An 18328-nucleotide genomic window follows, 5' to 3' on the forward strand; every position below is an offset into this window, starting at 1 on the left:
AATTGTTTAATACTCTTGTTCATTAACATAAAAGTGGACAAAATATGGTTACCAAATACAATTGCGGTTGTATCTTTTAATTCATTGATACAGCAATGTTATAGTGATTCATAAAGTTATTTGAAGTTAAAAAGATGTATTAAACGGTTAAAATGAGTGTGAAACCTTGATTCACAGATTGGTGTTGAGATAATTTTCTAGATGGCGTTGGTGACTGAAACAGTAACTTTCTTTTCAAATTCAGAGCAATTGGTATTTGGAACATGAAGCAAATCGTAGACTCCAGGCTATTTTGTTCATTGTAAATTACAACTACAATTATTATTACTAAATTAAGTTATCGTGACTCCTTTTACAATGTTTTATGTAAAAGAAAGCATGAACAACAATTTATTTTCTACGTCAATGGTATTAAAAAATATATATATATTTAATGTATTTTTAATGCCATTTAAGCCCTTAAATTGAGCAAAACCCATTTAATGACTTTTAATGCTTTTTCATGACTCGCGGAAAGCCAGCTATCGTGTTGTAGTTCGAGCATCTAAAACACAAAAAGAGTGTGTTGCAATATAAAAGGTGATCTGTAACTTACTAAGGTGTTTGGGTGCTTACCAAGTTCAAATTATGATCACCCTTTTACACTCACTGCCATTTAGAGGGTAAAGTCGCAGATGGCTGATTTTTGGAACCTGCGTCTTGTTAATGAGCACACACAAAGTTTACACGTGTGGGCTGAGGAGGCTCAAAGGCCATGGCAGCAAGGGGACTCTCCTACGCGCACGCACACACTTTTTTCAGCTCCTGCCACTCTTCCTGCTCTTGCACCACACTTCCTGTGCTTTTGTCGCCTACACACCACATCTGCTTGTGTTAAGGTGCACATACTCTTTTTTTTTTTTACAGAAAAAAAAACAGGTCTTCTCACACTACATTTGACCACGCTAAAATGCGGTAAATGATAATCAGGCTTCACTTGTTCAGTGTAGTTCCATCTTTGAAGAACTTTTACATTATCACCTTGTTCCCCCACTGGCACAATGATTAATTGTCATGATGTGAAAGTAGCAGATCATTCACAAATTGACTATACCACCATACCCACCCCACCCCCCCCCCCCCCCCATCCAACCACCACTCTCCCAACTCCCTGCCATAAACTGCGTGTCATTGCGGTCACCCTACGTGCCGACAGACTTGCGGGAAAACCAAAACAGGTTGACTCGTTTCAGTCCTTTGTGTCAAACTTTGTGAGGCCGACTTGAGCAGATGCCGGAAATAAGGAGGTAGCCAGAGGTATAACCTCATTAAAGGATATACCCTGCGGCACACTCCCACGCTTCCGTCATCTCTCCATCCTGCCTCGCACAAGCGCTTCTAATGTCCACAAACAAAATGTCGTATGGAATTTAATTAGAAATAGGGATGCAGCAATCACGGCAATATCGTGATATTAAAACTGCCGCAATATCGTCGCCGTCATGTCAGTTTAATTTTCACAAGACATGTTTTGGCCCTTCTATGTTTAAAATCCACGCTCATGGTCAGATGAAGGGGAACGGAACGTAATATGCTTAAGAGAGTCAATATGTGGAAGAACTCAATGTGTGCGTGCATTAGCAAGTAAGTGCCTCATTATTAAGCGTTATTAGAGATTGTTGTAGGTTGCTTATATGCATTGCTCTACAAAAAGCACAATACATGGAGTCCTCGAGCTACGTCGCACGCGACCTACGTCTTCTCGACTTTGCGGCGCCCGTGCCTCGTCCGTAGCACCTTCTTTTTTGTTAATTTCCCACAGTAATCACGCCATTTTTTATTTATTTAAAGTTGTGTTGTTAACTCCAGCAACGGACGTCCATCGAGCAGGTCGGCTCGGCATTAGGCGTGTCATATTTCCGTGTTTAAGTTAGAATTAGCTACGCTTTGCCGCCAATCAGCAATGAATGTCCGTGCGGAAACACAAAATACTGGTTCCGGACCCTTCCGGGTCACGCAAATATGTTTTTTTTAATTACTGTGCAAAGAATTTTGATGTAAATATCAACTTTAACGGTGAAATCAGATTTAATTTGAAATTCGGGTTAAATCGTCAGCATAGGAACGGAACCCGTCCGTAACATGAGGACTCCCTGTATTGTGCTTTTTTTTTTTTAGTATGAGCTCATTTAAAAAAAATATTGTGACCTTTTTTATTATTGCGAACCTCCCCACAATATTGTGATAATTATCATATCGTGAGCTTCATATCGTGATAATATCGTATCGTGATGTTTGGATATCGTTACATCCCTATGTTTACGACCCACGCAAATGGCCAGATGAAGAACAACGCAAGACAAATTGACACGATTCACAATGTGTGCATGCATTATCAGTTTAGTGCATCAATATTCAGTATTTACTAATTGTAGGATTATTTTATATTGCTAACCTCCCCACAATATTGTGATAATTATGCATTGTGAGGTGCATATCGTGATAGTATCCAGTGTTTCCCACAGATTTGAAATCTACTTGGGTGGGTGGACTCCGGGGCAGTGAGGGGGTGTAAACTAATGTTACATGCGGTGTATCTGGTCGCGACACGTTTTTGTTTTGTTTTGAAATACATTTTTATCAAATGTTCTTAAAATCGACTTGGGTGGTGGCCAGTTTACTTGGGTGGCCCGCCCAAGTATTAACATGGTGTGGGAAACACTGACCGCATTGTGCCATTTTGATATCATTACATCACTAAATCTCAATGGCAGAAATTTGGGGAGCCACATTTGATTTCTTCTTCTTTATTTTTTAAGATTACATGAGGCACAGATTCAAATATCTCAATAGGCAGCAGCCTCATGGACTGGAAGCCGCTGGGGAGAGTTGTTAAGGCGGCACAAAAGAATGAAAAAAAAAGAAAAGATAATTGGTGCCACGCCGCCAAGTATGAGTGAACTGGCAGAGCAGCGAAGCCTTTCCGGGGCTCGTGGTATCAGCAAAGACATTTCACACCCCTTAAATAAACTGGTTTCCCTTCTGCCATCGGGAAAACGTTATCGGCGTTTGAGGTGCAAAACTGCCACATTCTTGAAGAGTTTTTCTCCAACCGCCGTAAGACTGCTAAACAGAAAATGAAAGGGACAGGTGCAACATATAATGAGTTAAAACTCTCCCGAAAGTGTAAAGTGTAAATTGTATTGTTATTTTGAATTTAAGGTTTTATTTCTTTTTTATTCTTATTTTTTTATTTACCCTATAGTTTTTTTTATTCAGTATTTTTATTTCGGGCTGTGCATTTTTTTACATTTCGTTCGGTGACAACATCTGAGATGTTATGTTTGCTGAATGACAATAAATCTGAGTCTGAGTCTTATATTCAGAATACAACAAATCTATCTGGAAAAGCAGTCAAGTGTGCCAACTCTACGGCTCATACTTTCACAAAAAATAAAATCCCCGACGCCCCTCTACATTCCAGAAAGGTGGAGTAGGAATCATGTCAGCTGTGTGGATAAGGTAAATGACGACGACGACGACGACGACGACACGAGCTGTCCTGGAGCTGAGCAGCGTGGAGCAGAGAGTTCTAGAAACTCTGTGCTTTCCGGACAGCCTGCCACCGCAACTCCCCCATATGCTGTGGTGCAAGTAAGTGATGGTGTGATAAAAAGGGTATTACTTCAGTTATCCTGTTAGCAGTTTAATTTTACAACTGAAATGTCTAGATGCTGCTGACTACACATTTAAGTGAAACATGTGGAAAGACCTTTTGTAAAATATGCGGCCGCATATTAAAATGTCAATAATAAGTTACTCTGAAAAGTATTCGAGAAAAACTTAAGCCATGTTGGAAAAACGTCCTGTATAACATTTAATTAATCACAATTGGAAGATGTAATGACAATGTCATGACATTGATAACAAAGCATTTAGTCATACTTGGTCTTTTAAAAAAAAGTGGTCTCGGTGCACCCATTTTTATTACCAGTACTTATTAATAATTAGTAATTAGTAAAAAAAAAATAAAAGAAATTCTGGAGTTTCCCAGATGAAGATGCCACACGGATGATTCAGGCAGTAGAAGTAAAACAAGTTTTAAACAGAGGTCTATAATAAACTATTATACAAATCATGTTGTGCATAACAACATCATGTTGTGCATAACAACATCATGTTGTGCATAACAAAGAACAACAGTGCAAGACAACATTGAATTTATAGTTCAAGCTCAACAGCTTTGAAAGCAACAATGCTTGCACCTTAGCTGATCCAACCTGCTGCTACAGGCAAGTTGATAACAACTAATTACCGTCATGTTCAAAAGCAGTTCCTTCACTCAAAACAAAGGAGAGAGAAAAAAAAAGGAGTTTCCATGCACCAGTCATATAAATACGGATACTTAATTTTTCGCCCCCGGGTTTCATGTCACTCAACTTGGGTGAAATGTTTCCAAATCAGTCAAGTGCATATCTTGACTTTTTTCGAGGGAAAAAATTATGAATCTTTACAGCAGGGACAAAGCAAGTCAGACCAGTAAGGTGATACTCTCAAATATTTACATTTCTGAAATAGTCACAGCCACTAAATTAAGTAATATTTTGCATGCACATGATTCCAAAATAAATAAAAAAAATTCTTCTTTTTTTTTTTATAAATTTGAGTGCAGTGTAGGATCATTATACCATGTTGCTACACAAGGACGAGCACTCAGGTAAACAAACTTACTTTTAACCCATTACACTCTTTTAAATGCTTAGATTAAAATATATATATATAACAACCTTTTTTTTTTTGAACAACCTTTTTAGACAACCTTATATTGTGTCTTCATGTCCAAAAGAGTCAAGCTAGACAGAATGTCAAATACCAATTTGTAAATATTACATAAACCAAACAACATACTGTATTACAGCGATGAGACAAAAGATTGAGCAAGAAATGCGTCATATCCTTCAGACCAACTCAATACAATATCACCAGAACTCCCTTCCCTTATTCAATGTGACAAAGAGTGTGTCCCATCTGTCAAAGTTATTTATGGGGTTGTCTGAAACAGCTGGGTTAACTGACTGGTCCAGTTAGTCTTGTGTTGCATGAGGCCAGCCAGAGAAGACTGGCAAAGCTCAAATGTGTGCACATGCCCCATGAGTAATCCATCATACGAGTACCCGGAAGGGGAGCAACTGTGTCAACAAAAATGTAAATGCCTCGGGATTTTTCCTACATATAAACGTCGCTGGCGTCTGCGCCGCCTAAATTCAAGAAGCACTTAACAGTCTCGGACATCGTGACCATTCGTGAAGCAGCATCACAAATGAAAGATTTGCTCTCCTACTTCAAATGGGGAAGACAATTTGGTCTATTTTCAAAACAGGGTAAATATTTTTTCTTGCCTGATTCGTTGGGGGGGGGGGGGGGTCAAGCTGACTTTCGTAAAGTAACAATAAAGCATGTGTTCAACTGTGACAGGCGATTATGTCACTTTTTACTTATCTTTCCAGATTCTCAACAGAACCAATGGTTTTTGATCCACAGTGGCCGGACACATTCACCTGCTTTGTAATCTAATACACCAGATGCATTGTGGCCTGAAGCAGCACTCACTTGCTGCTGCTGCTCGTGAAACAGCCTTCCCCAAACGACAGTTTGGATGCATTACAATATTTTGAGGTATGCTTCTGGATAGCTGTCATGATCATTCCAGTTCTATGCCAGCAGGATATGAAGCGATGTTATGCCGAGAGTTGATGATGTTAGCGACGGGCCATATGGCCCAAAATTCATATCATGCTATCAATTGCATCCCTTCATGGTTAACAGTCGGGGTGGGAATCTTTTGAGTGTCTCACGATTCGATTCTGATTTTTGGGTCCGCGATTCGATTCAGAATCGATTTTCGCCTAGGAGCGATTTTTTTTATTCAAAATGATTTGATTGACAATGATTTTTGCTTCACTCTATAGATGTGCAAGGAATTGTAATGATCTACTCCAGTCTGACTCGCTAACCCTAATTAGCGCGCTACTCGCGGCACTTTTATCACTCAAAAGAACTTATTGGAATAACTTGATCGTGACTTTTTCCTTCTACTCTCTAATATAGCTACAACTTAGTGTATCAGACCGCGTGGAACCACACTGCCCCTAAATGGCGAAATCAGGTACAACAAGAACAGCGCTGCAAATAAAGACACACACAGACAAAGGCAAGACAGTATAAAATAATTGAAATAAAAATCGATTTTGGGACATTTAACTCTTTGACTGCCAGACGTTTTCAGAAAAGGGATGCCGCCAGTGCCAGCCGATTTAAGCATTTTGACTGATTTTCAAGGTCCACAGAAAATGTTCTGTTTGGACTATGGAAACACACGTACTACCAAATGAAAGATTGGACTTTCATCTTTCATCAGAAAAAAAGAGTTTGTTTCTACCTTATTCCGTTCTTTAGTAATCAACAATAGAAAATGGTTAGTTTCATCCGATTTCGCTTGTTTTGAACTCAAATACGGAGAAATCAAGCTTTTAGTGAAACGATATTATTTCATGCATTCTAGTGAATTTGACACTTCTTTTTGTCCATGAATGATGCCACAAACACCTAAATAGTGCTTTACTTCTATAAAACACTACCACCAAGAATGAAAAAGTGTTTTTTGATAGCAAAATACGTTTATTTACATTCAACAGTGTAACAATTTGACAACAATTTGGCAAACTATTTACAAATGTGTGCAACTGTGGTGCTATTTACAAATATGTGGATGTTTCAACGACAGTTTTTCTTTGTGTAACACTCTCCTGCGTGCAAGAAGACGCAACAGCATTTGCATGATCCATTTTATCCACTCCATTCATGGTGGCATCGTAGTCCAGAAACAGTGTCTTCTCCGTGATCAGACTGTACCCGCTCCTCCGATGAATATGCATTGGACTCGGGGTACTCTTCATTGTCCGATCGAATGTCCGCTTGTGCAGCTCCGCGTTTTCCGGCCTTAGCAGCGCTAGCCGCGCTAGCCGCGCGTAGCCGGTGAGGCTTACAACGTGATCGTAAACACGTCCAGGCTTCCAACTTTGGCGTCAAACTCGCAGTCATCATCATCATCATCATCAATCTGCATTGGTCGATGCCAACTCTCCATCGCCCGATCGAATGTCCGCTTGTGCAGAAGTACCCGGCCGGCTATTGTGCGCGTTTTCCGGCCTTAGCAGCGCTAGCCGCGCTAGCCGCGCGTAGCCGGTGAGGCTTACTACGTGATAGTAACAGGCCAAAGCTTCCAACTTTGGCGTAGAGCTCGTTGTCATCATCATCGTTGACATCAATGCGCTTTTTAGTATTGATTGATGCTTTCCGTCTTTGAAAAAAATGCTCAAGCGTGAGCTGCTTGTAACCGGTTGCTTGGTCAAGCCATTGTGGCTTGGATCAGCCATTGTCTCCTCAACACTCTAGCTCCGCCTCACGTCTTCTACTGACGCCCACGGTGGGCGGCCCATCCAACCTTGTGCAAAGAGAGTCATCGCTGCCCTCTAGGGGCCAAAACGAGTCTTTGACTAATCAGATCAGCCTGATTCTTTCAGCACAGCTGCCCAAGGCTTTCCTGCACCCGTTTTTGAAAAAAAAAAAAAAAAACATAGGGGACGTCTTTTAACGTCCTCGGCGCCCTTCCCTAGGTTTATGCTAAACGTTTTATAACGTTTATGGCAGTCAAAGAGTTAAAATCGATTCTGAATCGTACTAAATTAGAATCGATTTTTGGGCACACCCCTAGTTAACAGTATATATCATGGTATAAAATGAAGGGTAAAAATATTTAAATTTAATAATTGTATAATTTCTAAATAGGTAAATTTGACACGTCATTAGAGGAGCTAAATTGATCAAATAAGTGAGAAAACCAATATGAACTACGATAACATTTATCGTGCAAATCGCAAATTACAATCTTAGCCCTCCCTAATTCAAAATAATAGACACATGCGGATATTTTAAAAACACTGGCTTTGAGTTTAGTTTTCTATAATTCATTCAAATTACTGTGCATGGATTAATTAGCCTTTACTGACCCTTGTGAGGAATAAGCGGTTGGGAAAATGGATTGAAGGAGGGATGATTCTGTTTTCAAGTTAAGAAAGCAAGTCTGTTCAATAAGATTAATCAGACCTCAAAAGGTCAAAATGGACAATCAGCACACACAAAATCATGTTGCTAATAGATTGTATTGTATAGAAAATATTTCCGCTTTCTTTTTTGTGCTATGTACTTCTTGACTTCCTGGCATCTCCTGTGTCCACGATTGCTCGTGAAACATTGTGAATTGCGGCAATGTGGGACTAGGAATAGTTCTAAAATGATCATTACTATTATCAGTATTATTATAAAAATGACTTCCTCCGCCATTTCCGCTCTTCAGTGAATGCGTACGTTTCTTCTGTATTATTTTCTCCACTGTTACTATTATATTGCTTTTTATTTTGCTGTACTGTATCACACAAGCGCTTATTTAGGTGTTTTGCGGCAGCATTTAAAAAGTTAAAATGATCAAACTTGACCCTTGATAAATTACATTTTTAAATCTCAACAAAATTAAAGTCAACCGGTGTCAAACAACCTTTAGAGGTTGCAGTGGATTAAGATTTTTTATTATTTTTTTAGGCTAACAAGATCACAAAGAGAAATCACTTCAGTGGCAGTATAAAAATGCTTCCCTGCCCTTCACCTCAAATTAGAGGGCAATTTCTAAGTGATGGGACATAATAGTTGCTGCCTTTGATAAGGAGTAAAACACAACAGACCCACTTGTCCAAAATGACACAATTGCAGTAAAAACAAATAAAACTCCTACACCATTCCTATACACAAACGAGGCATCATTTTACCTCTCGTGGGTATCAAATGGCAGCCATGAACTGGCATGTATAAGATATTTGCTCTCTTTCTTTTTTTTACACGTTTTGCGCCTGTGACTGTGCTGCATCCGGAGCAGAGTGCAGCTGTGCTCAAGGCATCCTGCTATGCCAGCAGTAGACTTACAACTAAACAGCTCAATCACAGACTTCATATCCTAAGAAAGCATGCTGGTACTTGTACTGTAATCAATTTCAATCTATTTCAACTGACAGCAGCGAAACAAGTGCAGGGTTCTGTCGACATCACCCACAGTCATTTCTGGACTATAAGCCGCTACTTTTTTTCACTTGCATTCGACCCTGCGGCTAATACAAAGGTGTGGCTTATCCATCGGATCACAAGGGGACGCACTACAAAGGGAGCGCAAGAGCGTCAGGTAGAGCAAAAGTGGAGAGACAGAACGAGAGCGAGACAATTTTCGCCCTCATTATGGAAAAGAAAGTAGCGGGAACATTAACTCATTCACTGCCTATAGACGTCAAAAATTAATTTGAACTATTTCTATTCGTTTCACATTTTTTTCCATTTTTGTTAACAAGAGTATGAAAACCTAGAAAAAAATTGTATTGTATATTTAGAACAGATATAAAATTTGTGATTAACTAGAAGTCATGTGATTAATTACAAAAAAAATGTTTATCGCCTGATGCCCCTAACTAAAAAAAAAAGAAAATATTAAAAAAGTAGGTGTGTCAGACTATTAAATGTTTTAATTGTAATTAATCGCATGACCTCAATAGTTAACTCACGATTAATCACAAATTTTATATCTGTTCTAAATGTACAATAAAACATTGTTTTCTAGGTTTTCATACTCTTGTTAACAAAAGTGGGAAAAAATGTGAAACTAATGAAAATAGTTCAAACGAATTTTTGACGTCTATAGCCGTCAATGGCAGTGAATGTGTTAAAACACCTGCGGCTTATAGTCAGGTGCGCCTTGTATGTGTAACTAACACAAGTATTCCCCAAATTTCGCTAGCGTGGCTTAATAGTCCAAAAATTACTGTACATGTACATATCTACAACTAAAATTATTATGGGAAATGTTTTGAAAGTCGAGTTAGTCGACCAAAACAAATAAAACAACACCACCAAACATAACGCATAACGTACTAATTATTAACTCACAAAATTCAAAACGGAATATGCATGCATGAAAACCATAACACCAGTCAATCCGTCCACCATATCACAGTATCAAAATTTGGACTTGGACTATAGCTGCATTAAGTACCTCGAACTTCTGATACGATACCATGGCAAAAAAAACTTGAGTAAAAAGGAATGGAATAATAGTTGTGTTTTGTATTAGCAAGTTTATAACGTAATGCACTTTTAACTTTCCTGTTGGTTACCCCAGAAGTGTTATTTCAGTGGGCCACCACCTTTTGCTCTGTCACTGGGTTCTATCAACAAACCTGTGGCAAATTTGCCAGTTCAAATTACATTTGCATTGGATTGCCATGAAAACAGTGTACTTACTATAAAATAAAGAGAAAAAAAAGTATAACATGCATCTTTTTCCCAAAACATATTATCCCAAAACATATTATCCCAAATCATGGGCGTGTATTATACACGGGAGTTAATATGAAATGCAAAATTTTCACTTGGTACATGAACCAGTGCCTTGGCAGGACCTAGGAGAGTGTAAAAATAAATAAATAAGGCGGTACCGGTACTCCATTGTATTTTAACAAGTGGTTGGTTGCACAAAATAAAATAATCTGGCTCCAGATAAATTTTTTAAGTAAATTATCGTCATTGCGATTTGAAAAACACTATGTTTTTTTCATTTTTACTTTTTTTGGGATGTCTAAAAATTTAAAAAAATGACAAGTCTTTTTCACATAGCAGCGACACAATACATCTACTTAAAATATGTTTCTGGATCCAGATGATTTTATTGTGTGCAACCGCATGATGAAATCATAGTGACTAAATTCAACAAACCATTTTTTCAGTGAATGTCTAATGTCACAAATTTACATAATATAATAAGATTATTCTCGCTCTTGTACCGTATTATACACATTCGCAAAGAAAAAAAATGTTTTTTAGGGTTGATTTTGGGGGTCCTTTTTGAAAAGAGGACTTCAAGCATGGTTGTTTCAGCATGGGAGACATTTGTTTACAAATATAAAAACCAAGGCAGCATTTAAAAAATATATATTTTTTGAAAATATTTAATAAAATCATTACTAATTGAATTACACTGGACCCCCGTGAAAAGTGAAAATCTGAGTATCACTGAAATAAAAAAATATTAAAATCCCCAAATTCTACAAAAAACAACAACACACACACACTGATAAACCTCCAATATGCTTTTCCACAAAAAAGTGGGATGTCTGGCTCCCCAAGAACCCCCCACCCCCTTTTTAATGTAAATGGTTGAAACCAAAACTGCCAACAGTCCAATTGATGATGAAAGCACCATACATATATATATTACGGGTGTGCCGAAAAAATCGATTCTCATATGAATCGCGATTCTCATTTAGTACGACTCAGAATCGATTTTAAATGTCCCAAAATCGATTTTATTTAAATTATTTTACAGTGTCGTCCCTTTGTTTGTGTGTGCCTTTATTGGGAGCGCTGTTCATGTTGTACCCGATTTAACCACTTAGGGGCAGTGTGGTTCCACGCGGTCTTATACACTGTTGAGTTGTAGCCATATTAGAGAGTAGAAGGAAAAAGTCACGATCAAGTTATTCCAATAAAAGTTGTTGTTTTTTGCAGCGTGGAGCTTTTACTGGTGTTTTCAGTTTTTGCTGTGTCAATGTTTCCGTATCTGTATCATTTTATGCAGGACTGTATTCCAAGTCAAAAATGTTGGTATCGTGACACTATACACTATAGTGTACAGATGGGTACTCACTCTCGCCCTCTATTTTATCTGTGCCCCGGGTCCAGATGATGGTCCTCGTCTCCAGCTTGACCTGGAAAGTTCTCCTCTCTGGCCTCTGAGACTTCTTGGAATAAAACAGCGTCAGCACTGTGCCTAGTTCCAGGTCTCGGTAGAGGTTGTTCATCTCTGCGTCGTTGTCCATCCATGCGACGGGCCCGTTGGAAAAGAAGCCTGAGGTCCCAGCCATGTTCACTTCCGCCGTTTGTTATCCGTTTCCTTTCAGAACAATATGCTCAGCCCGGGTCTCGTAGACAGGGATACCTACAACAAGGAGGAGGAGGAGTAGTAGTAGTGAGGCCCATGAAACAACAATCCCAAGTGTGTCAGACCTGTACATACTTTCAACCTCAGATGACGCAGCCAGAAGGAACGTCTGGCAGCTGAATGAATATGAATATTTGCCATTCCTATTAAAAATGTCAACACACAAGGGAGTACCTGTATTATCAGGTAGTATGTAGTCAGTGTTCAATGTATAATAAAAAAGTTGTTTAGTGCGCACTGCACAGCAAAGCTATTGATAATAAATTGGCCTCAATGTATCAAGAGACACATTTTGTCACAAAGCACGTCTTTATGTCAAGAGGGGAAAACAAACAAACAAGAATACATCGTATAGTCATAATCATTTAACTCGACACGATACACGCAAGTAAACAGCCTGTTTTGCCTTTTGTGAATTCATAGTTCGAAATATGAAACACCCAACAATGTCAAGTGACATTACGACAAATACGTCAGATGTTACGGAAAAGAACATCTGGCCGGGAAGCTAACGATTCTTGAAGCTAATCACAGTAACTTTCTGCACAGCGTTTGACCGAACGTACGCTTTCCACTTTCAAGTCTTGTGGCGTTTGTAACAAACAATTGATATCCGCGCCGCTGCCCCGACACGTTTAAATCAAAAAAAAAAAAAAAAAATTTAGGGGGGGGGGGGGGGGAGCACTTTAGGGAGAGAGTCGAATGGGATAACAAGCGACGTCGCCTGGCCATTTCCTCAGCGTGGAATCGTGGCCGGTGAGAGCTAGCATGTCGTCGGGCCACAAACATGCTGCTCGTTCCAGCAGCCCCCTTCAAATGGGCTACTATCTTGACAAATCCGCTTTCATATCTTCGTTCTGCAAAAACGTGTGGAGGTGGGGGGTGGGGGACACGTCGCAGTAGATGCTGTGCTGTGCTGGACTTACCGCCGCAATCTCGGCCTGACCGCCGCACATCTCTAACAGCTGCCTGCTCCTCTTTCCCGTTTGATGCCTCTTCTCCTTGTGTTTCCGTCCGCTTTTCCGAGATTCCAGCTCCGCCAAGCCCCCAGGGAGGCTCACCAACTCCCGTCGACAAAACGCCCAGTTTGCTCGTCGTCCCCCCGCTGGCCGTCCATAGAGAGGGACAGACAGACAGACCCGCGACAGCAGAGGCAAAGGTAAGCAAGTCTGCTTTTTTGCTCAAGTCACCGACTGGCAGCTCAGCCGATTCTCCTCCCAACGACCACCAGCAGCGTCAATGCACAAAGGAAAGCTAGTTTTTCCGGTGATCTTCTTCACAATAAAAGCGTTTTTAAAAAGCCAGCTTTATTTTAAAAAAATTGCATAATCTACATTTGATGCCCCTCAAACTGCGGTTATAAGTGCATAAATGATCCAAACTACTCATTAAACCAATTACACTCTTTGTCAGTCTGAAAATTATGCAATAGTTCCACCACTCACACATTTACTTTGCTTTTGTGACACCACTTGACTATTTAAAAAAATAATAGAAACGAAAACACGACTGAGACATTTTGATGGCGAAATAATTTATTTACTGATATACAAATAAAAAATAGTCATCTCTCTCTCTATATATATCTATCTAAAGGTATATATTATGTAGTTATATAAAAGTATATATTCAGTAGTTTCTTTGAGATTTATTTCTGTATATATTATATTTAAACAAATGATGTGCTTCTTACGGAAGCGTATTGCATTCACTTTAAAAGGTGAAAAAGTCCTGTTTTTCTGACTAATTTATTGGGGGAGCTTTGTTTTTTTTAGTAATTTTTTTTCGGTTTTATTGAATATTTTTCCCCCTGTTTTTCTGAGTAATGTTTCCCTGTTTTATAAAATAATTATTTTCCTGTTTTTCCAAAAAAAAAAAAAAAAAATCTGTTTTTCTATTTTTTTCAGAGATTAGAGAACAAACCACAATATAGTATACACATGCATTCCTTTGAGAGCCAGTAAGTAAACATGACCATCTTATTGCATATGATTCATTTTGTAACCCTGTTTTTCGGAATAATTTTTGACAGAAAAAAAAATTCAGTAAAACAGAAAAAAAAATCTGAAAAACAGTAAATAAAAAAAATACTCAAAAAAATAAAGCTGCCCCCAAAAAAAAGTAAGAAAAACAGGAGGAGTTTTTTTTTTTTTCAAGTGAATGCAATACGCCTCCGTAGCTTTTTGTACCAACGTCTTTTTTAATATTCTGTAGTCAAACGCTGATTAACTTTGGACTCCATTACATTAAAAAGTGAAAACCAAAGTTCTCACAAAGTTGCACACAAAAGTGGTATTTTTTCCTTCTTCCGAAAACACAGAATATACAGTTCATACAATTAACTGGTGGACTTGATGGTGAATACTAGATGGGAGGCTTGAGAAAATGAATTGATCAAACCCAATTAGCCACGAGAGTCACCTTGCTGTCAAGTGGCGGACATCTCGGGGGGGCTATGCATGGCAGGGGCGTCTCGTCTTGTGGTAGATGTTCCCACAATCCCTCTGCAACTTCCACTGGGCGGACTTCTGCGCTCCAGCCACGATTTCGAGCTTCAGCGGCTAGCTCAGATTATCGCAGGTATTTCCGCTCATATGCCTCCTCCATGGGAGCCGTCCGACTATGTGTACCTTCTTTAAGGAAAGGGACCAGAACACCAAGTCAGGCCTCAAGGTGGTGGCGGCGATCTCTGAGGGGAACACCGGCTGTTTGCCAACATCTGCCAGCATCTTCCAATCACGTGCTAGGCACAGTTGGCCTTTCTCTGATGGTGTACAGTTCGGAGAAAATAACTAAATAGCTAGAATCTAATATGCATGATTCTTAACTCATTCACTGCCATTGACGGCTATAGATCTCAAAAATTCATTTGAACTATTTCTATTGGCTTAACATTTTTTCCCCACTTTTGTTAACAAGAGTATGAAACCTATATAAAAAAAAATTACATTTAAACAGATATAAAATTAGTGATTAATCGTGAGTTAACTCGTGAAGTCATGCGATTAATGACGATAAAAAATAATAATAATCACCTGACGCACCTAATTTTTAAGAATGTTTTCCTTTTTTTAAATAAATAAATAATTGTAATTATTATTTTTAAAATTATCTTCTTTTTTTTTAAAGAAAAGATTATAAAAAATTTGGAGCGTCAGGCGATTATTATTTTTTATTGTAATTAATCGCATGACTTCACTAGTTAACTCACGATTAATCACAAATTGTATATCTGTTCTAATACAATAAAAATAATCTAGGTTTTCGTTAAACTAACGAATTTTTGACATCTATAGTCCTCGATGGCAGTGAATGAGTTAATATCACATGGATCATTATTGATTTCTTCTCTGATGTTTTTTTTTTTTAATCAGCTTCTACAAATAAATAAACAATGAAGAAAACTGTAATGTTAACATTTTATCCTGAAAACTACACACGTTCAAAACAAACGCATTGACCGCTAAAAAAATTAATCACATTTTTCACATTTTGATGGCACGCATTGTCACAGCAAATAAGGAGAAAATAAAACATTTCACCATGCACACGGAACACTACAGTACTTGTGTTCTTTCCATAGAAAGATGGCATGGGCCGCTCGGTCAAACGGATGACAAAGCAACTTTTCAATATGAACACAATTATGAGTCCATTATTAACACTTGTCATGGTTTTTAACAAGGTCTGCTTCCACCTTCGTAGACCCAAAATGACAGCAGAAATATTGACTAGAAAAAGGTCAAACACTTGTGTCGCTTTTAGAATTCGTAGTCCTGGTCAGCCATGCCAATTGTCCGTACAAAATTATCTCTCTTGGTTTCGTTATCAACCCTCTTAACTCGTTCACTGCCATTGACGGGTCTATGGACGTCAAAAATGAATTTGAACTATTAGTTTCACATTTTTTTCCACTTTTGTTAACCAGTGAAGTCATGTGATTTATTACAATTAAAAATTGGAATCGCCTGATGCCCCTAATTTTAAAAAAAATAAAAAAATTAGGGGCATCAGACAATTAAATTTTTTTTTTTAAATTTATCGATTAATCACAAATGTTATAGCTGTTATAAATGCACAATAAAAAAAATTCTAGGTTTTCATACTCTTGTTAACAAAAGTGGCAAAAAATGTGAAACTAATAAGAGTTCAAATGAATTGTTGACGTCTATAGCCGCCAATGGCAGTGAATGAGTTAATTGGAACATCCCATTTCTTGTATCACACATTTGTTATTACGTTCCACCAAGGTGACAATGTCCCGACTGCAGCTGCATGACAACATAAACACACAAGCTCGGCCACTGTCAGGTCGCTGTCTTGTTGACCTCTTTTATTTGGATTCACACGTTGAGCTACATTGTACGCCGGCTTCCCATGCACCACCCCGAGAGGTGAAAAAGCCTTACGACCGGGCAAAACACAGAACATTCCTTTATCCATTGTGCTCGAGGAGGAGGCTCTCCATAAATAGCAGTGGGCCATCGGTGAAGGGAGGGTGGACCACCTCTTCACTGTCGTGTGGCCTGACCCCGCAAAAGCCTAACGCTGACTTTCCCACTTGGATCAAGACGCTCCGTGGCTCCCAGAAAGAAAACGCACAAGCATTTTCTCCTGTTTGTTTTCCTTCATCAGCTGTTCTCTTCTCCTTTCTCCCACAGTGAGTTTTTCAAGAGGTAATGACATTCCCAGATGTTTACTGTCAGACCAAACATAAATTACACATCTTGTATTTAAAAAAAAAAAAAAGATCTCAATAAATGGGGATTAAGATTTGATTTCCCACGGCTCAGTTCGAGAGGATATGACACAATGAGTTTTTTTTTTGCCATTTTCCAAGACGAATAAACTTGAACTTGTCAGTACTATAAATTCAAAGTGTGTGTCTCTCCAATCAAAGATTTGTAATACGATTCATGGACGTGGAATCGGTTTGAATTGATGCACACTGGGGGTGTGCCCAAAAAATCGATTCTCATAAGAATCGTGATTCTCATTTTGTACGATTCAGAATCGATTTTAAATGTCCCAAAATGGATTTTATTACAATTATTTTATACTGCCTTGCCTTTGTGTGTGTGCCTTTATTTGGAGCGCTGTTCATGTTGTACCCGGTTTGGCCACTGAGGGGCAGTGTGATTCCACGCAGTCTAATACACTGTTAAGTTGTAGCCATATTAGAGAGTAGAAGGAAAAAGTCACGATCAAGTTATTCCAATAAAAGTTGTTTTTTTCCAGCGTGGAGCCGTTCTTTTGAGTGATAAAAGTGCAGCGAGTAGCGAGTCAGACTGGAGAAGATCATTACAATTCCTTGCACATCTATAGATTGAAGCAAAAATCTGTGTCAATCAAATCATTTTAAATCAAAAATCTTTCTTAACCGAAAATTCGATTCTGAATCAAATCGCAGACCCAAAAATCAGAATCGAATTGAATTGTGAGGCATTCAAAGATTCCCACCCCTAATGCACACACTAAATCAAAACTGATTTTCCAATTCAAATATCTGTTTTCGTCACACCCCTAGTTAACACCAATCCCACCTTGAGGCCAAGGCAGGACGCACACTCAGCAATATGGCTGGATCCAGGTGGGACCACATATATGGGAGGGACTGCCTAGAACTCAGGTGAAAGTCATAATAATGCATCAATGAGGTACATACTTGTTTGGTGTACCAGATGTTTTTTTATATTGTGAATTGAAATTAATGCATAAAGTAAAAACATATATAAATAATGCGTCAATGATAAGTAGCATATCGTATACTGCCCCCAGGTGGCCAAAGCGGACACACCAGAAAGAGCAGCACAACGGTCATTCAGTTGATTCAGTGACAAAAACGATTTAACAGGGGACATTTTAAAATGCAGGTAGCGTAGTGGTTCAAGGTGTAGGCTACGTGTGCATCAATCAAAAATAAAATATTATACATTACTGCATAAAAGCTAATTAGATGGCTATGGACATCACGTGTCTTACTTTCTGCGGTTTTGTTTTAGACGTTGGCTCGCCGTTATTTCATAGCTCGGTAGCAAATACAGTACTTGTCTAATAGATTTGACATAAACTACCCACATGGTACATTTTTAAACGAATAATACCTGCGAGGTTTCCACGCGCCGAATCATCATTGTTTTTGTGAGAAAAAGAGGTGAAGTTGTGCAGGAAGCTTCTGCTTCAATGTCCGAAATGACACGGTTTGCGCAATGCGCATGCGCGAACAAACTACTTAACCACTGAGTTATCAAAGCG

General features: G+C 38.7%; 1 protein-coding gene and 1 long non-coding RNA gene across 3 annotated transcripts in view; both read right to left on the minus strand.

Annotated features, from left to right (window-relative positions):
* Positions 1 to 13305, minus strand: part of plcg1 (phospholipase C, gamma 1) — a 30961-nt gene extending 17656 nt beyond the window's left edge. For both annotated transcript variants that reach the window (XM_086069589.1, XM_086069588.1), the window contains exons 1-2: positions 13000 to 13305; positions 11780 to 12070 (exon numbers count right to left, since the gene is read on the minus strand). In XM_086069589.1, the coding sequence (XP_085925715.1) occupies positions 11780 to 11996 (217 nt within the window). In that variant the 5' untranslated portion in view covers positions 11997 to 12070; positions 13000 to 13305. The remainder of the gene's footprint in view (positions 1 to 11779; positions 12071 to 12999) is intronic.
* A 3070-nt stretch (positions 13306 to 16375) lies between these two features.
* On the minus strand, positions 16376 to 18270 carry LOC147179808 (uncharacterized). The gene is made up of 2 exons (XR_015094116.1): positions 18178 to 18270; positions 16376 to 16772 (listed from the first exon to the last, which is right to left on the minus strand). It is a non-coding gene; the product is annotated as an uncharacterized LOC147179808 (long non-coding RNA).
* Positions 18271 to 18328: the final 58 nt, after the last annotated feature.

This window comes from Leptonotus elevatus, chromosome 2, assembly GCF_054856555.1.
Source record: "Leptonotus elevatus isolate MCC_2025b chromosome 2, RoL_Lele_1.0, whole genome shotgun sequence".
Taxonomy (NCBI): Eukaryota; Metazoa; Chordata; class Actinopteri; order Syngnathiformes; family Syngnathidae; genus Leptonotus; species Leptonotus elevatus.